This window comes from Heterostelium album (genome assembly GCF_000004825.1).
Source record: "Heterostelium album PN500 unplaced genomic scaffold PPL_scaffold3, whole genome shotgun sequence".
In the NCBI taxonomy this organism is placed as follows: domain Eukaryota; phylum Evosea; class Eumycetozoa; order Acytosteliales; family Acytosteliaceae; genus Heterostelium; species Heterostelium album.
In genome coordinates this window covers 132,221-152,631 of record NW_008805065.1, presented here as the reverse complement: position 1 = coordinate 152,631, position 20,411 = coordinate 132,221, and the positions used below count along the sequence as shown (strand labels likewise).

General features: G+C 31.9%; 7 protein-coding genes across 7 annotated transcripts; all 7 read left to right on the top strand.

Moving 5' to 3' along the window:
• Positions 1-861: 861 nt before the first annotated feature.
• PPL_02627 (uncharacterized protein) lies at positions 862-5,739 on the top strand (the record flags this gene model as incomplete). The annotated part of the gene is made up of 4 exons (XM_020573606.1): positions 862-1,196; positions 1,314-2,455; positions 2,605-3,339; positions 3,482-5,739. 4 exons carry the CDS (start codon positions 862-864, stop codon positions 5,737-5,739), a joined length of 4,470 nt encoding a protein of 1,489 aa, XP_020435678.1.
• Positions 5,740-6,131: 392 nt separating this feature from the next.
• Positions 6,132-6,989, top strand: PPL_02626 (uncharacterized protein; the record flags this gene model as incomplete). Its single annotated transcript, XM_020573605.1, has 2 exons — positions 6,132-6,746; positions 6,771-6,989. 2 exons carry the CDS (start codon positions 6,132-6,134, stop codon positions 6,987-6,989), a joined length of 834 nt encoding a protein of 277 aa, XP_020435677.1.
• Positions 6,990-7,205: 216 nt separating this feature from the next.
• PPL_02625 (uncharacterized protein) lies at positions 7,206-9,563 on the top strand (the record flags this gene model as incomplete). The annotated part of the gene is made up of 2 exons (XM_020573604.1): positions 7,206-8,928; positions 9,082-9,563. 2 exons carry the CDS (start codon positions 7,206-7,208, stop codon positions 9,561-9,563), a joined length of 2,205 nt encoding a protein of 734 aa, XP_020435676.1.
• A 408-nt stretch (positions 9,564-9,971) lies between these two features.
• On the top strand, positions 9,972-10,703 carry PPL_02624 (uncharacterized protein; the record flags this gene model as incomplete). The annotated part of the gene is made up of 2 exons (XM_020573603.1): positions 9,972-10,262; positions 10,488-10,703. 2 exons carry the CDS (start codon positions 9,972-9,974, stop codon positions 10,701-10,703), a joined length of 507 nt encoding a protein of 168 aa, XP_020435675.1.
• Positions 10,704-10,979: 276 nt separating this feature from the next.
• PPL_02623 (uncharacterized protein) lies at positions 10,980-12,363 on the top strand (the record flags this gene model as incomplete). Its single annotated transcript, XM_020573602.1, has 2 exons — positions 10,980-11,799; positions 12,359-12,363. The coding sequence occupies 2 exons, from the start codon at positions 10,980-10,982 to the stop codon at positions 12,361-12,363; spliced, it is 825 nt and encodes a 274-aa protein (XP_020435674.1).
• A 126-nt stretch (positions 12,364-12,489) lies between these two features.
• PPL_02622 (bifunctional nucleoside/nucleotide kinase/histidine phosphatase family protein) lies at positions 12,490-14,331 on the top strand (the record flags this gene model as incomplete). Its single annotated transcript, XM_020573601.1, has 5 exons — positions 12,490-12,850; positions 12,918-13,155; positions 13,246-13,479; positions 13,598-14,189; positions 14,272-14,331. 5 exons carry the CDS (start codon positions 12,490-12,492, stop codon positions 14,329-14,331), a joined length of 1,485 nt encoding a protein of 494 aa, XP_020435673.1.
• A 3,244-nt stretch (positions 14,332-17,575) lies between these two features.
• PPL_02621 (uncharacterized protein) lies at positions 17,576-19,308 on the top strand (the record flags this gene model as incomplete). The annotated part of the gene is made up of 4 exons (XM_020573600.1): positions 17,576-17,585; positions 17,785-17,896; positions 18,060-18,116; positions 19,200-19,308. 4 exons carry the CDS (start codon positions 17,576-17,578, stop codon positions 19,306-19,308), a joined length of 288 nt encoding a protein of 95 aa, XP_020435672.1.
• Between the last annotated feature and the right edge of the window lie 1,103 nt (positions 19,309-20,411).

Below are 20,411 nucleotides of genomic sequence, written 5' to 3'. Positions count from 1 at the left end.
TCAACCAGATTGAGTTTACAACAAAGTTTGTTTTATTTATAAAATTAAATCAAAAAACATAACAAACAAACAATAATGAAAAAAAAAAATGATTAAATAAAATTTCAAAAGTATTTCTCATCTCTCACTCACATTAACATATATGTTAACAATTTGAACTTATTATTATTGTCAGTTCAAGTTCTGTGTGTGGGTGTCTGTCTATTAAAAAAAAAAAAAAAAAAACAAAAAACAGAAAAACAAAAATAATAAAAATAATTAAATTTCAATTTTTATGTAAAGTATAATCTTTATTGGTTATAGTTATTTTTATTCATTTTTAACAATATCAAACAACAAAAACAACAACAATTCAATCTAAAATAAATAATAATAAAAAATAATTACATAAAAGAAATCAACATCAGTAGATATCACATCAAATAGGAAGAGGAAAGAAAAAAATCTTTTCTATTTTAGTAAATTAGTTATTATTTATTTTAAATATAGATTTATAAATATAAATATATTTATAATTGTTGTAAATAAATTATATAAAAACAAACAATAATAACAACGTTGTAAACAAAAGTTTAGCTTTTTTTTTTTCTTAAAGTAGGGATGATAATTCAAATCATTTTTAATCTATATAATCAATATAATCAATCCTATTTTATTTGTAAACATTAAGATTAAATCTATTATAATTCAATTCATTATTATTTTTTTAATTATTATTGTCTAGATTGTTTTGTTTTGTTTACACTATTTTGTTTTTTTTTTTTTTTAGTAAAGTAAAGTAAAGTTTATATATATCTTTAAATAAAGTAGATAATTAGATCATTAGATAAAGTCATAGATCAATAGATAATAGATTTAATAATGGATCATAGAAAACAAGTTAGAAGTTGGTTTCTTTCATTACCACCAGAAGATCTTTGTTTTGTTTTGACAGATTTCAATAAGGAGGAATGTGATAAACTGAGGGCGATGTACTTGAAATGTAAGAATCAAGGTCATGGATTCTTCCTACCGATGGACGATGACTTTGGACCAAACATCCCTGGACTATCGTTCATCGACCAACAACTCAAGAAGCACATCAAACCCGATCTCTCCAACCCACTACGCAATCTACAATTCAAAACGAGATCATCACTGGAGTCATCACTCGGTTTATTCTTCTTTCCAAAGATAGTAGGTGATGCCGAACAAAAGTAAGTAGTAGTAGTAATAGTAGTGATCAAACTACTAAACATATTAGTTGTAATTGTATATACTTACTTATCAATCACTTGTCAATGACATTATTATTGTTGTTTTTGTTTGTACAGAATCATTGATTTGGTTAGATTGTGTGATACCACTAGTTATCTTGATACATTCACGGTGGAGTCGAATGGCATTACCAATAGCGAGTTGTTGGAGTTGTTGACGACACTGACGCAGGGTGGATTCCTCTCGGTGTTCTGTCCGATGGTCTACGAGAGTGCAGTCAAGGAGTATCGTTGCGCCACTCCCAATTGGTTCATATCGAAAGGTTACTTCACTCTAGGTGAATATATATCTGCACTTTTCGAGAAGCTGATATGGACGAGCTATTGTAAGCAATTTGGTATCGAGCCATCGACAAACAACAGCAATAACAATAATAGTAATTGTATAATGTCGACATTATCTAATGCAACATCAACAACAGCTACAACTACAACTACATCAACATCTTCAGCAACATCATCAACAACAACAACAATACCACCAATTGATAATAGTAATATTAGTATTAGTATACTGAGGAAGAAAGACAAGACAATTGCAATGGATAGTAGAAAACGTAGATTAAAGAACTTTTGGAATGGTTTGTCACGTGTGGAACGTGAGCGATACGCTGCCAGCAAGCTAAACAACAGTTTAAACTCTATATTTCAAACACTACGTCATGAATCGAATGAACATGAAGTTGACTACCTCGAACAACTAGATATCCTATTAAACATATTAAAAGATACTTTAATTGCGTCAATTGAAATTGATAATATTTCATTATTAAATAATAACAATAATACTAGTTCTAATAGTAATAACAATAATAATAATAATACTAGTGCTAATAACAACAATAATAATACAAATAACAACAATAACAATAACAACACTAATAATAATAATAGTAGCAGTAGTAATAGTGGTAATAAACAATTAAGTAAATCAACAAATACAACAAAGAAATCAAGTGGAAGTAGTTTAAAGCTTGGAAGTAGTAGTGGTTCGACTTCTAATACATCTAATAATAGTAATAGTGGTAGTGGTAGCAATAACAACAACAATAATAATAATGCAGATCAACATGAAACAAGATCAATGTCATCGGTATATGATGATATGTCATCGATAAAGACAATCTTTGAAGAAGCACTGACACAGAATCCTATACAATTTATAGAGTTTCTTTGTTTTTCACCACTGGAAAGAGCAGGTATGTCATTTTGATTGTTTGTTTAAAACAAATGGTTTTTGAAATATGTCTAAAAATAACTTACTAACACTTTATTACTCTATCTTATATTTATGTTTTCATTCATTTTAATTATGATAATAATAATAAAATTATGATGGAAATTATAGGTTCAGCAATAGATATTCTAGTAAGAGAGATTGGTGCACAACTTCAAAACTATTATATCGATAAGGAAGCTATGGATCTGATTAGTAGTGAGGAGCGTTTGAAAAAGAAAAAGTCATCGGTTTCATCGAGTGGACAACTTACACCGACAAAGAAAAAGAAGAAGAAATCCGTAAAAGACAGTGGTAGTGGTAGTAGAGATGATACTTCGACATCTGGTGGTGGTGGCGGCAGAAGTGGTGGTGGATCCGGCAGAAAGAAACGCAAGAAGAAATCAGATTACATTAATGCCAATAGAGAACGTACTATGAAACATCATATTCATGTCAATTCCGCCACTACCGAGGATAATGCATCGTCAAACTCTGACACTGAGAAAGAGACTATCCAGACGAGACCACGTAGACATTCACTGCCGATGGAGGTGGAGTCTGTCAAAGGTGTTGGTGTTGCAATTGACTCGACCACCGAAGACGAAGATGGAATGCTATGGCTTGGTTCCGAAGGTGATATAGACGATCACCCAATGAATCATTCTCGCTATTCAACTCGTTCCATCATCGGCAATGCCGGCTCGCCAAGTGGAAGTACAAGTAGTAGTAGTAGCAGTAGTGGTAATAATAACAATAACAACAATAATAACAATAGTGGTAATAACAATAACAATAACAACACAACCACCAATAATAATAACAACTCTACTCGTGTTAGTGGAGAATGGGAGGATCTACCATTAAGTAATAATGGCAACGATGAAACGGAAATGTTCAGCCAACTTTCTATCAATAATACACCGGAGAAGCTAAAGTCGAAATCAATTGATTCCATGTCACGAAGTTTCGAAGATTGGTCACAATCACCATCCAACACATCATTCAGTGGCAGTATCTCCAATATCAATGTGCCATCTTCACCTAAACAGACCAACTAAAACATCGATGCTCTTAAAGTCTTCTTCTGCCTCTGATGTCAGATCAACACCTCAATCACCAAAGAAATTAAACATCTTGACAAGCTACAGCAACAATAATAATACCACTACATCAACTAGCTCAACCACTTCCACTACATCAACAACAACAACAACAACAAACACTTCATCAAATCAACAACAACAACAACAACAACAACAATGTACATATAAACAACCTAAACCAACTAGATCATATATTCAACAAAACGGTTCATCAAATGTAATGTTCCCACAAAGATCATCTTCTGCAGGTCAACCAACTACCACATCAACACCATTGTTATCGGTCAAGTTATCTCAGCCAACAACAACTCCAACTTCAACACCAACCACAACATCAACAACAATAGTAACAGGAACACTACCACCAAAGGCAGCGACTTCAACAACAACAACATCATCATCATCTAGTCAATCAACTCCAACATCAACAACACCAAAACCATCACCTCCTCCCATTCTACTACCTTCCAATCAATTACAACCGAGTCAATATAGCAATCAACATCCACCACATCATCCACATCATTTCCATCAGGCCAATGAATGGAGACCAACCAGCACAACCACCTCTAACAATAACAATAACAACAACAACTCTGTTTCCTCCAATCCAATCAAACTGAAACCTAATCCTTATCTCCAAGATGCCAAGCAACAGAATGCATGGAACGAACCAATCATCGATGAAATAATGCAAAAGGAAGAAAAGGAAAAAGAAAAAGCAGAACGAGTTCAGGAAACACCAAATTCACAACAGCAAAACCAAGCAACCCAACAGCAACAACAGCAACAACAACCACATCAACAAACCGAACAACAACTTCAGGTGGTAGACCGCTACAAGGAATGGAGACACAACAAACTGTTCAATTGGATTCAAATGTCCAAACAGAACCAACAACAACTCCCGGTGCATTGGCAACCGTGGGACGATCCACCACTTCCATACCCACACCCGCTCTTCTCGATTCGTCTGCACCAAGAGATACTTGACTTTGTCTCTGATGTAGGTGAGCGTACCTATCCACACGTTCAAAACTGTCATCAAGTGATAGAGATGATTCGTACTGTCGTCAAGAGACTCTGGCCCAATGCAGAGTTGGAAATCTACGGTTCTTTCTACACAGGGCTGTGGCTGCCGTCGAGTGATGTCGACATCGTAGTAAACTACGGTAAGAACATGTCGATCCGTTCAAAGAATGCACAGTTCCTGTTGGAGGTCTTGGAGAAACAGATTCGACACGATCTCAATAACTTTATTCTCACTATGATGTGTATTCCATCCGCCAGAATTCCCGTGATTAAACTTGTAACCAAAAACAATATTGCCGTTGACATTTCCTTTAGAGAGTCACCCACTTCCCCTCACACTGGAATTGCAGCACGCAATTTAGTATCGGAGAACGTAGAAACATTGGTAGGTCTGTACCCACTGGCAATCGTATTGAAATGGTTCCTCAGAGAGCGAGGATTGAATAACACCTATAGCGGTGGTTTAAGTTCCTATTGTCTTGTACTCATGTTGATTAGTTTCCTAAAGAACAATGAACATTGTCCAAAGAAAATACAACAACAACAACAGCAACAACAACAACAACAACAAGAAGCAGTGGTATCATCAACAACAACAACAACGACAACATCAATATCAACAACAAAACAAATGAATGGAAATCATTCAAATATAAATAATAATAATAATAATAACAATAACAATAGCAATAATAATAATAATCAACCAACATTGTTTGCTAAACCATGTAAATGTGATTACACTGATCATGTCTCTGGACTAAATATTGGCTGTGCTCTGATGAGATTCTTGGAGTACTACGGTGTCAATTTCAACTATCAAAAGACAGGTATCTCAATTGAAGAATCAAAGTATACATTCCCATTAGATGATCTATTGACAACTACGGACAGCACCAATAGCAGCAACAACCAAGAAAAGATAACAAGAGACTTTTCCACCTATCTCTATGTGAGTGATCCATTTGCACCAGGTAAAAATGTAGCTGCCGGTTCATTCAATTTCGGTCGTGTCAAAGCTGCTTTTCAATATGCATTCGTCACCCTTAGCAACGCGTCGATGAACGAATCATCCGGCGAAAAAGATGCTATTCTTTCAAAGATTATGATGCCAGACAAACAATATTGATCATAATCACCAAAAGCTTCATTGTTGATTAATTTTTTTCACCTTTTTGTTCACTATAATAATTTGAATAAAAATACTTAACAAAATTATAAATACAAATTTCTCTCTTTCCCAATGATCTTGGCTGTGATGTTTAAACTTGTGAGTTGTGCCAAAAATTTAAAGTTTCAGATTTATATTAATATAAAAAAGATATGATTCAATTAAGTTTTTATTGAACCTATATACGTCATTAATTAAATCAATGTAATCTGTTCTTGAAAATAAAAGAACTAACTAAAGTTGGTTCCCTCATGGGAAAAAAAAAAAAAATAAGAAAAAAGAAACCAAATTAATTATGATTTCACTTAAATAAAAGAATTATATTTATAATTAGATATTATAATAAAAAAATGACGGTAATAGTTACACCAGTCGAAATAGAAATTATACCGAATACTCTAAAACTCAATCATACATCTAACTTAAATCGAATGTCATTAAGTTTTGATATAAATTTGGATTGTCATCCAGGTTTTGTTGGAAAAGAATTTAATATTAGTGTTTGGTTAAAGAGAAATCAATTGGTGGAGAAGGAGAGTATATTCAATAGAGACATGATTAGTGAAAAAGGAGTAAAGACAATTACTATTTCTTTGGTAGACGTTCAATTCAGTGATGAATCGATGTTCAAAATAATATCATCAATGGAATATCAATATATAGCTACTGGAGTTAAGTATGACGGTCAATTAACCTTTCGCATGGTAGTTGAAGATGGAATACTAGGATTGGAGAATCCATATGAAGGAAAACATTCGATTGGTCATTGCTATTACCGTTACGACGATGATGGTTTTTGGGATGCTTTAAATACCTATTCAATAGAGTCATTGTGTTGGTATTTCTATGAAGAGAGATACAGATATTTCAATTTGGGTGAACAACGATTCAGTTTGAAAAAGAACCCGAAACCCCCTACTATAGAGCAGTTTGCAGATATCGTTTGTTTTAAAGCATCGAAATCAGTAAATTCAAAAATATTTATACAGTTTAATGATCAAGACAACATAGGATACAACCTGGAACTAGGTAGCAAGGATTTCAAAAATTTCAATCAAATCGGTTACAATACACATGAATTGCTTGAAATCATTAAATTGGGATATCAACACTTTTTAGATTTGAATCCTATAGAGAAAGGAAATCAAGATCCTCTAGGTCAAAGAGAGTATAGTTTAAACATGGATCAATTTACCATTTACTTTTAAAAATAAATAAATTTTAATTTTATTATTTCATTGGTTTTATTTATTGTAATTGATTTTTACATTTAATAATTTAAAAATTGTAAAATGAACTATAAGTTTAATTATGATTAAATTTTTATGAATCATTTCAAAATCTGAATTTGGGAAACTATCTTTTTCCCATTTTTGCAAATTAATCCTTTTTATTTTTAATTTAAAAAACATATGTAATTTAAAATGAACAGGGAAAAAAGAGATAGAAATTATTTATTTAAATTAATTTTAAATAATTTGGTCGTTAGAATAAATGTATTTAAATTTATACCGGACATTCATTTACATTTAAATTATAGAACGTTCAACTATGAACAGTTGTGTAAAAGATCGAAGCTGTTGGTTGAATATGGATATCTAGAGCTTCTAGAGAAACAACACAACCCTTTCGAATGTAGAATGAGCGATATCACCTATTTCTTATCGTTGTCGAGGTTGGCTGCAAAGAAAGGTCGTATTCCCGTGATTGAATACCTCTCAAAGATGTCGGGTTCTTTCTTCTATGGCGACGAAGTGAAGTATGCTGCCTATGCAAATCAATGGGAAGCTGTTAGATATCTACTGTTGAATAGGTTAGATCAATTCACAGATGTTAGACGTTCACTCTTAGCAAAGATTGCTCAGTTGGAAAGTGGTGGCGACGTTTCTTCAGATTTGACAATGGAGATTGCAGATCTACTGCTGAATCGATCGAAATCTCTGTTGTTCTCTGCAAAGGAATTGATTAGCGCTATAAACTACGCTATTGCAAATGGTAATCTTAAACTGATAGAGATGATCTACAAGAGTAAACAACAGCTGTTGGATCGACCGGATAATAATCCGTGGAAGTCGTTGGACGATGGCAACGATCATATCAATCTGTTGGATAGTGCAATAAAGAATGGACAGCTAGCGATATTCAATTGGCTGTTGACAGTCAGGAAGGAACAACCGAACCTAGAGGTATCGCTAATGGTAGCAACTAGCAATGGAAAGTTTGATATGGTTGAATATATCTTGTCGAAATATAGCGACACTGCAGTGTCGGTACCGAAAAACATTATAAAGATGGCAGCGCAATACAATCGATTGGATTTGATTCAGAAGTATTACAACAATGAACTGGCAAGGAATGCAATCAACAATGCTGTGGAAGCGGGTAATACAGAGGTTGTGAGATATCTCAGGGTGGAGAAGAAACAGGTTGCATCGGCAGGTTCACTTCTCGTTGCAATAAAGAAAGGACATTTGGCGACAGTGCAGTTTCTTCACGAGAATCATTGTGACGTTTTCAGTAAGATGGCTATGGATACTGCCGCGCAATACGGGCATCTAAACATCGTCCGATTCCTACATGAGAACCGCCGAGAAGGATGTACTATTAAAGCACTTTCACTGGCTGCAGGCAATGGTGAGATTGAAGTGATTCACTATCTCAATAAGCATTATAGATCAATGAAATTCACGGAATCAATCGATAAAGCTGCGGGCAACGGTTGGTTGGAAACGGTTGTCTATCTCTATGAAACGAGAGGTGAGAAACCGACGTCGCTAGCGATGGGAGATGCTGTTAAGAATGGCCATTACCAAGTTGTTAAATACCTGCATACCATCCGTAAGGAAAAGAGCTATGTCAATCAATTGTCATGGGCAATAACAGAGAACTATTTCAATATCGTAAAATTCATCGTGGAATCATCACCGGATGGCGATTGGAATCATTGGTACAAGACACTGGTGTCATCGGCTACACGACAATCCGATGTAGACATCCTTGAGTACATGGAGAATGAATGTTATCTAAAGAAGAATATGCCACTGCCAAGTTATGTTATGGAATGCGATTACATTGTAAAGAGCGTTGGCAATGTAGAGTTGATAAACTATCTACTTGGCGACCATACATATCAACAAGATCGCATTGGTATGATATCGCTAATCTACACACGTTATCTTTCGAAACTAGATCATCTTCTTCACTTCATGCTGCATCTCTCCAAGTTCAATTTGAGGAATAACTATTACTATGACCAGACTCTACTGTACAGCAACCCGGTCATGTTGAAAATGATGATAGAATCGAAAGCACTCTATCCAGAGGATAAAGAAGTACCTGATTACCAAGGTAATCTCTTTGATCAGACTATTAAATATCGATTGCTACTGGTTATGCAATATATGTTGGATACAAATAACAATGGTAATGGTAAAGCGGTTCAAGTTACAAGTTCAACACTTAATTGTGCCGTGGAACATAGTACTGAACTCTATGAGTATCTTAGAGACAACTACCTGCAAGATAAATCGATAAAGCTAACACAAGAAGTGGTAGACTCTGCCATCAAAAGTAAAAACCTTTCACTTCTCGACTATCTCAAAGAAACACATCCTCATCTCGACTATTCAAAACAACAAACAACAACACCCAAAGTATCAGTTGTAGATCAAAATCAAAATACATTAACTACCACAACAACCATCAACAACAACAACAACAACAACAATAACTCAAATAATATTAATGAAGAAGAAATAGCTGACAATTGGGAGAATCTATAAAATATTATATTTATTTATAATCTAATTAAACATATTTTTTTATTTTCATTTAACATTTTCTTACCTTTTATATTCAATTATCAGTTACTATAACAAATGATAAAGCAATCAAACGGTACGAATTTCCTAATCTTGAACTCTAGCCAAACAAGCGATTTGATAGATCTAATAACTACGAAATGGAACTATTTAGGTCAACTCACATCTTGTAACAACTTCAATATTTACTAAACAAAGTCAAAACAATCAACTACATGATCTACAATAGAAAAATTGGTTTATTTTTTAAATAAAATTTACATGCCATCCATTTTTTGATTCCCTCATTTAAATAAAATGATTTATTATTTTTAATTTAAGTTATTCTACTTTGTTTTTTAATTCTGATATTTATTTTTATAAACTAAAATGTCACCAGAAAAAGAAATAATAAGACCTTTTACAATGAATATTGACTTTTCAACTCAGAAAATCAATATTTTCAAATCTAATATTGTATCTGGAACTATAGATATTAAAGTAAAAGTTACATCAAAGTATACCACACCTAGATTAAATCTTTGGATGAGAAAAGATCCATTGTCAAATGAAGAAAATATATATAATACGAAAGGTATCAATTTTAAAGATAATCAACTACTCACTTTAACCATACCATTTGAAGTACCAGTCAATGACGATATTCTCCTCTGCGTCTCTGTAAATATAGAGTCTATTATATATACATCAAGTCGCTATATCGGAGTAAGTCTAATCAATGGTCAGCCTAGACTGGAAGATCCCAGAACGAGAGCTACACGATTAGCTTCACAAGGATATCGAGCTATTAGAGAATATGAAAATTGGCCAACTACCTATAGCTATTGCATAGAGAGTCTCTGTTCATATTACTTTGGTGGATTGAGTAGTTATAGTATATCTAAGTACAACGTTGTCCACTATGATTTTAAATGCCCAAAAGATATGCTGTTGAATTACCTTTTACCTACTATCGAGCAATATGTAGATATAGTTTGTCATCGTGCAACTCAACTGAGATCCAATTGCCTTATTCTATTCTTTAAAGATCAAAAAGAAGTCCTATACGAAATGACATTATATCCCAGGGATTTACCAGATTCAATCCCCATCATTTATTAGATAAATTAAGAATGGGTTATCAACACTATAAAGATTTAAAGCAAATCGATTACAATTGCACCACACCAAAAGAGGATTTAGAAAAAGAATATGTTTTAGATACTTCTCAATTTTCAATACACACCACTATAGAAAAAATAATATGATCGTAAGATAAATAAAAAAAATAAAAAGAAAGATTTTATTTTTTTTTTTGTAAAAATAAATGATCATTCGCTCGATCATTTTTTTTGATCAAACAAACCATTTTTATCTATAAATAATAAACATAATAATATGGAACCATTTAGTTTGGAAGTTTTGATGGATGATTTATATGTTGATAGTTTCAAAGACAATGTTGTTACAGGTAGTTTTGATGTGGTGATTAGTGTTTGTGAAGAATACAGTGAAGAGAGATTGTCAATGGTGGTATGGTTAAAAAAGGATCAGCTGACCAAGGAAGAAGAGATATTAGGAATCTATTTGAAATTCAAAGATAGTAAAGTAAAGACAATCGAGGTACCGTTCAATGCACCGCTAACCGATGACACTCTAATAAAGGTGCGAGTCAATGGTTTCATTAGGTGTAAGGAGTTGGACATTGGTATATCGTTGATCGACGGACAACCAAGACTAGAGAACTATCATTGCAGAAATGGAAGATCAAACAATAAGGGTTACAGAATCTATCATTATTCGGATTCGAATAACGAATATGATAGATTTCGATTAAACTGGTTTGCAACCGATAGCTATTCAATCGATGATCTTAGTATTGGTGCTTTCAGTGACTACTGCCCTTCTATTTCAACAGTGAATGTAGTTATCTATACTTTTAATACTTACAATAGAATCAAACCAACTTTGGAACAATATGCCGATATCATATGCCATCAAGCGTCAAAGATGGATGCTATTTCCATTAGCCTTTTTTATAGAGACCAACATCACAGTGTTTATCAAAAGAAAATAAATCGATATGAAATCGATGATTTTGATTCTCATATTTTATTGGATTTACTTAAATTAGGGTATCAACATTGGATTGATCTGGAGTGTCAAACACAATCAAAAGAAGCTAGTTTAAAAAAATATTTTTTAATATATCAATTTAGTATCACTAAAATAAACAATACTTATTGACAATTACTGAATACTTACCTTGATTCCTTTTATTGAAATTGTGTACTTTGGGACATTTCCATCAAATTAAACAATATTTTTTATTTTTCCAATTATTCTTTATTTCCGCTCTTGTGAAGTAAAAGATTGGACTTTAGTTGAATCTAATTTTAATATAAATTTAGAAATAGATCTATTTTCCTTTTTATATTACAATATTTATTTATTTTTTTATTTTTTTATTTTTTAACAATTATTTCCAAATAGGAGATGGTCAGCCTAAATTGTTTGAATATCAAATCTATTGCAATGTAAAATTGGTGCTCTCAAAGAAAGGAGATCAATGATCATATATATTTATAATTTTTTATTTTATTTTTTTATTAAATAAATAAAATTTAAAAAAAAAATATTAATTATCGATGTATATATAACTTTAAATATGAATTTTCATTGTAATATTATTTTGATTAAAAAAGTGATAATCACATGTTCATATCATTCATTTTTTTTAAAAAAAATATCTTTTTTTAACATTTTTTTAATCATAGTTTGATTTGATTTTTAATTTAATGTTTTTTTAATGAAAAAAAATAAATAATATAGTTTATAAATTTTACAGATAAATAATAGATTTGATTAGATTAGATTAGATTGTAGATTAACTATAGTTAGATATAAAATGTCAACAACAAAAGACAATGTTGTTGGTAGCAGTAGTGGTGTAAATAATGATAAGAGTTCAAATCAACAACAACAACAACAACAAAAGAGTCAACAACATGTAAAGCCAACAACAACACATTCACACGAGGTTGTTATATTCTTCAAGGTTAGAGGCAAGATGAAATCTATTAGATTCACAGGTAGCACTCTAGATGATCTGAATGATATATTCGTAGTGAACTTCCCAGAGTTTGGAAGAGATACACTCACACCATTCGTAATCAAACACAGAGAAACACGTATTCTCTACGAGCTGGATGACATCACCGATCTATATCCCGGTTGTATATTAGAGATGAGAAAGAATACAAATGATTGTAAATATCATATCAATCATTATGCTGCTATAACTTATTAACAAACTTACTAATAACTAAACATTAGCTATTGTAGAAGGTAAAAGAAGAAATTATGTATATACTGGATTCGAATCGGATAAGATCGTTGTGGTTATGGTTGGTATGCCTGCATCGGGAAAGACATTCATTGCCAGGAAGATCAGAAATCTCTTGAATTGGATGGGAATACTGGCAAAGGTATTCACTGTTGGTGACTATCGTAGAATAAGAGTGGGTGCTCAACAACCTGCTGAATTCTTTGATCCCGGTAATGTTGATGCTTCGTATGTATACATATAACTAACTGTTTTCGTTTGAACTTGTTGACTAATATAATGTATCTTTTTACGTTTGTTTATGTTTGTTTAATGTAGTCGTGTAAGATTACATATGGCAGTTGCAGCAATAGATGATATGATGTCATGGTTAAATAGTGGTGCTCAAGTCGGTATATACGATGCGACCAATCTCACCAACGAGAGAAGACAACTGATCTCTCAGCGTTGTCAAAGAGAAGGTATCTCAAAGGTAATATTCGTAGAGTCAATCTTTACCGATCAATCAAAGATGGAAGCAAACATGTTGGAAAACTGGAAGTTATCACCAGAGTATGTTTTGTTTTAAATAACTATTAGTTTATTAGTTATCTTAATTATATGTTGTTTTAAACTAATGTACGATTTGTTGTTTATTAACTTATAATATATTTTATTTAAAAAAAAATAGTTATGCACATCAAGTAAGTGAAGTGGAAGCAGCCAAACACTTTAAGGAGAGATTGTTTTATTATCAGAAGGAGTATGCATCGATCGAAGATGATAAACTACAGTATATAAAGTTGTACGATGTCGGTAAGAAGATCATTGCCAATCGTATCACTGGATATCTGCCCGGTAGAATTATGTATTTGCTGATGAATCTACATCTCAGTCCACGTCCGATTTGGCTGTGTCGCTCCGGTGCCAGCGAGTGGAAAACACAAGGCAGAAAAGGTGGTGATTCCGACCTGAATGCGGAAGGCGAGACATTCTCACATCGTCTTGCTAGCTGGGTAGATGAACACACCAAGAACAACGAGGAGGTGACTGTTTGGACGTCGACGCTGAGACGTGCCATCCGTACCGCTCAGTATATCCCGCATCCCAAGGTGCACGTTCGCCAACTCGATGACATCGAGCGTGGCGAATGGGTTGGAATGACCCGCGAGGAGATCCTCACGAAGATGCCCGATGAATTCGGTGCTCACTCCGACGATAAACTTGGATATCGTATTCCACGTGGTGAGAACTACCTCGACGTTATTCAACGTCTTGAATCTGTAATTTTAGAACTTGAAAGAAGTAAGTATAGTTTTTTAATCATTACCTATTTATCTATTTATTTATTTGTTCAAAACAAAGCAACTACAACAACAACAACAACAACAACAACAACAACAACAACAACAATCAAAAAAATAATCACACTCATTATCATTCATTCATTCTTCACTCATTCATTCCATTCTAAAATTAATATTTCATTCCCCCAACAATCAATGTGTAATCTTTGGGGTGGTTAAGATACAACACAATTTACCATAAATGTAGCTATTTCATTGTTGATTATTTGTGATTATTATTATTTTGTGTTTGTTTTGTGCGTTGTGTTGTGTTGTGTTTGGTGGAGCATGTACTTTTGGGAGGTCAGACCTTATCCTTTAGTTTTTTCTTTTACTTTTTCTTTAGATTCCTTTCCTTTCTTTCTCTTTTTTCTAAAGATTTAAAAAGGAAACTATAGTTTCGCAAAAGTTTTGTTTCGAAATAGACAAGGTGGTTGTATTTAGCTATTTAGTATAAACACACCAATCACCACCTCGTATCTAATCTAATAATAATAATAATAATATATGAATACATTTTTAGATCTTACAAGACTTTCAGATTTATAACTAACCAATCACCAATCTGTTCTTCTTTTTCTTCTCTTTTCTTATCTTCTTGCATTCTCATTTTTATTCGAAATTAATTGTGATCATTCAACCAATCGTTTGATAAATCTTGAAATTGATCAATTTAATATGATGATTGTGAATGATTTAATTTGACATCCTACCTCCCAATAATTGGCTGATCGAATTTTCTCTCAATCTCATTTGTTCTTCCTCCCTGCGCACCGTGAAATTATTGACCGATCCTCGAAACTGTTAAATAGCGAGAAACACCTCTCTCATTGTAAGTCATCCTGCTCCTCTGCGTTGCTTGTACGGCTACATCACTGGTGAGCCCATCGAAAAATTCCCAACAATCGAAATACCCCTGCACACTGTAATCTCACTCACACCCACCGCCTATGGATGCGAGATCAAGAAATATCCATTAATGTAAAAAAACAAACAAAACACAAAAACAACTTCCGTCAAACAAAAAAAAAAAAAAACAAAAATTAAATTTTGAATATCTTAAACCGTTTTGTGACAAAAGACAAAAAAAACCTATGAAAAACATCAAAACAAATTTATCATACAAAATAAAATTTTTTATGATAAGCAAAATCATAGTGAATTGATCAATTTCAAGTAAAAAGTCTTTAAATCATGGTGTGTGAAAAATAAACCAACACCCTCTATGATCATATCATGATCCCCCAATCATTCGATTGTGTTTTTTGTTTGTTTTTGTAAAATTTTAATTAATATTTAATTTATTTTCGATTTAAATATTTAATTTTCTTTTCAAATTGATTGACTGAGTCTTTTCTTTGATTAATCTGATTTGTTTGTTTAGTACACGACTCATAATCAATCAAAACCCAATCAAATAGCTTTGTTTTAAATCATAAGATTACAATCACATGATAAAATTAACTTTCCTCATAATATTATGCCATAAATAAATACTGTTAAACATGTGGTAATTAATAACCACCAACCAAAAGGCTCCAATATCTATTCATCGGATTGTGAGATCAAAGCACAGAGGCTCATTGCTGAGCGGTTTGACTCGTGATTGTGGCTCAAGACCATTTAATAACTAGATTATATCAATCATCTATCACATCTACCTACTACCACCTCCATAATCACTACCACACACATACACTTTTTTAAGAAACATTTGTTGTAATTAAATTCCACCAATATTGCTCCGTATGTTTTCTCATATTGTCTTTCTCTATTGTATGTGGGTGTTCGTTGATATCAGTTACTTTCTTCCTTTTTTTCTCTCGCTTTTTAACTAATGAAGTAAAGTAAACAACTTTAAGCTTTTATTGCAAGCTTTCCTTTCTTGAAAACCAACCAACAACACTCACCAATTTAGTTTCACACTGACACACAAAAAAAACACCCTTTTTTTTGATTTTGTTGTATATATTTTGTGGTGTGGGGGTATTTGATTCTCATCATTGCCCATCTTACATACCTTGAATTTCATTTGTGGGTGGATTTAATTATGCCACCACAAGAGCTTCTCCTTGCAATATTATGAGTTTGTTCTTGGTAGTATTTCTTATTACCTTTTTGATCGAAACAAAACCACACCCCCCCTCACATTAACCTGATCAATCAATTCTCCAATATTGATTGATAAAACACCAAGAATTTCTTGATATCAAAAAATTAGATGTGTGAGGATTTCAAAACCTATATAACTCAAAGCAGTTTTAGAATGTCATTTGTAAATTATTATTTGTAACATCAACAACTCATCATAGATCTCTGTTCCTATATTTCAGTTATTTATACAGCTCCTCTATCTAGATAAAACATAATCAATTATTTGAATTGTTATATCTCAAGTAATTAACTGAAGGTATGTTAGTTATTATTTATATGTATAAAAGGTTTATAAATATATAATGTGTTTATATATTTATATTCAATCCAAAAATCGATTCTTTAATTCTTTCAAACTCTTTCATACCTCCTCTTTACTCTTTACTGTTTGTTCTTGTTTTTTCAAAGTTCAGAATTAGTTAAATTTCGTTAAACTTTGTTTTATTTGTTCCATAATTATCCTATAATAATATCTATCACACTGTTTATTCTACGATTGTCAACGGCATCATCATCATCATGATTCTTTGATTGAAGTTATTCGTACACTCTAATAACTGTCCGATCATCTTTCAAACCAACACTCCTAATTTTGGATATGTTCTCCCCACATTCATCAAATATTTTACCATTAATGGTGCCATAGCTTGAATGAATGCAATGAAAATGTTCGATTCAATTTTCGTGTGGTGGTATTGTGTGTGTGTGTGTTTGCTGATGGATCAACATTCATCTAGAGAGAATTTACAGATTCACAATAACAATCTCTGCCAACAACTCATCTAATTATATTATTAATAATTTTGTGTTAAATAATTTAAAAATAATAATTCGTAATCATAAGCAATCAAGTTACTCAACCAGTTGCTATAATTAAAATTAATTACTTTTTATTGTTGTAATAATAAAAAAGTGGTCAATATAATCAATCATTTCATTAGAAATGTAAAAAATAAAATAAAATATTTTTGATCACTACCTTTAAGATCCAAAAGGGGTTTGTGGTTGAAAATTTTATTATATTAATACATTTGATTGTTATGATCACTACCATACACACACAAATATCATCACACAATTTTTCAATCACACACTCACACTTCCAATCAAATCATTTGAAAACATTATATACATTATATATTTAGTGGATTTAACTTTAAACAGAAAAAATGAGAACATGTTAATGGGGGTATACTCTTCTCCGATGGAGAGTCGTCCTTAGTATAGATAGGTGTGCGCATTGGATTGGTTGTTATTGTTGTGAATGGTGTGGTGAAGTTGTGTTTTGTGTGTGTGTGGTTATGGTTGTGTGTGTGATGTAGTGTTGTTACTGATTCTATAGAAATCTTGAAATGTGATGACAACTAAGATACTGTAGCTTCAGTAACTGCAACAAACAAAAACACATACAAATATTTTTATTTTGCTTTTAAATATGGATGTTGTTCGTGTGATCAACATTTCATCTATAGATTAGCAGAAGTGCTACTGTTATTTTATTGTTAAACATCTTCATCAACATTGTTAACAATAGGCATGAATTTCATAACGATAAAACAAAATAATAATAATAATAATTGTTTATAACCACCACACCCCTGCCACTACTTGCAAAACACAGTGCAATTGCACATCAAATATTAATAATAATAGTAATGATAATAATTACAAGATTGAGCGTGAGCAACGAAGCGTCAATACCAATCTTTTGTTTTTTTTTTTAGTTTTTGCTTTTGTTTAGTAGTTTTACTTTTAATGTGAATGATGGCAAGGGTATACGCTTTCTATTTTTCTTTTTTCTTTTTCTTTTTTCCTCAGGCCTACACCTAAACAACAACAATAACAATACCCCATTGAAAACAATATCATGAGAAATCACACCATAATCTTCACTACCACTATCTTAGCGCTTTCAATCAATAAGTAAATTCTATAATTAAACTATTATTAGTATTATTCACCAACATCATATTATAGAACGAAATAATTATGCCTTTTCACACCCATCAACTTATTATTATTATTCAAATTCTTACAATTCTCATTTCACCTAATCTTCAACCACACCATGTTGTGCGCTATCATTTTGTTATTGTTTAGCTAGAATTTCTAATGTTGTTCCTCCTCTTAAGAATAATATTGAAGAAAAATATTAATAATATGAAATTTGAACCATCTTCTCCAACAATTGACAATCCATAAAAACCCTTACATTTTTCCAAATCATTAACAACAACCAAAAACAAATAATATAATTAACAAATAATATATTTTGTATAACTATTGAAATATTAAGAATTAATAATATTAGATAAATAATAATAATAATAACATTATAACTTCACCTTGTTTTTTTCCATTGTACCATTACTTTTCATCCTGTCATTGCCTGAAAATAATAATAATAATTTATTATTGACATCAATAACAGTTCCATTTTCCAATAATCATCGCTATCTATTGTATCATTATTTAAAAATCAAAAGCAATCCAATCAAACGACTCCTAAATTAATCTCGTTATTTGTTTGGTGTTTGATCGATTAAAATTGCTCCTATCATCAACACGATCGATCGTTTTATCAACTTTCACTGTACTTTACTTCACTTACCATCCAACTCTCTTGTATCAATACCTATCCATCTATCTCTTTTTGGAATCGATTTTGGAAATTAAAAACCCAAATGTATTATTAAATTATTAACATCTTTATATTTATTTAAACAATCCAACTTGTATTACTATAAAATAGCCGTTGTAATATCACTACCTGTACTACTATTATATTATCAGTTCAACTACTACAAAACAATACCATCCCTGTAGTAAGCAATCTGTAACATTACCATTACCATTACCTTCAACAATCAGTCCATCATCATTCCACTTCTTAGTATTATAAATTTTCACCAATCGTTTGTTCATTTATAAAGAAAATCATCATTAAAAAAAAAATCAACAACAACAACTGTCTTTGTCCAACCAACAACTACAACATAAAATTAGTTCTGCTCTCCAATCAAAATACCTTATAATGTAAGTAAATTTAATATTCAATAAGCACAGTTTGCACTTCAACAAAAAATTTCAATTCTACTATCTTTTTGGAACAATTTCTTGCTTTATTCCACTCGTTATCACTTTATCATTTGTTTTCAAAATAATATGATACCACCACCGCTATTGCCACTGAAAATCAATCAAACATCGGTATCGTGCTTTTTCAATTTCAAACAAGCAATCTTATCCATATTTGGAAATCTGATCAGATGAACATACATGGTTAAGATTATTTGTGGTTTGAAATCGGTAGATTGATTGGACATTTGATCATGAATGTAGTCAGTAGTAACAGACAATACATTGATCATATAGGTGGTATTGTTTATTTGTGTTTTTCACATATAACATTATGTTAGTCATTGTTATTTTTCACCAATTGAAATAATATCACTTCTTCCACCCCCTAACATATGTAAATTATAAGAGTCAATCAACCATCTAATTGATGGTTGTAAAAGTCACTTAATAACCCCACTCAATTTCTAACAACACTCACACACCAACTATAAAACAACAACCAAAACACACAAACCATGTTGTTCAATCAACAACAACATATAGATTCATCGCATCGCATATTCAATACCACACCACCCACATCTTTTGATATAAATGTACAACACACCACAAAACTTTTTTTTTTTCACTTTTTTTGATATTTAACATTCTTACTTGATATAATCTGATCTTCCGCACTATTGCTACCTCATCATCATCCACAAACAATTTCTGTTGTTTTCTTGCTTGTTTTGTTATTTGTTACTTTTATATTGATTGTGGAAATGATTTTTGATGGATCAGATGGATATTATATTTTTAGTTTTAAATCACAAGTGCCATTGGTAATTCAGTGCCACCATGGGATTATCAATACTATTCTACATATCTCAAGAGATATGTGAAGTGTGATGTTCGACATGGCACCAACAGTAACTACTTCAC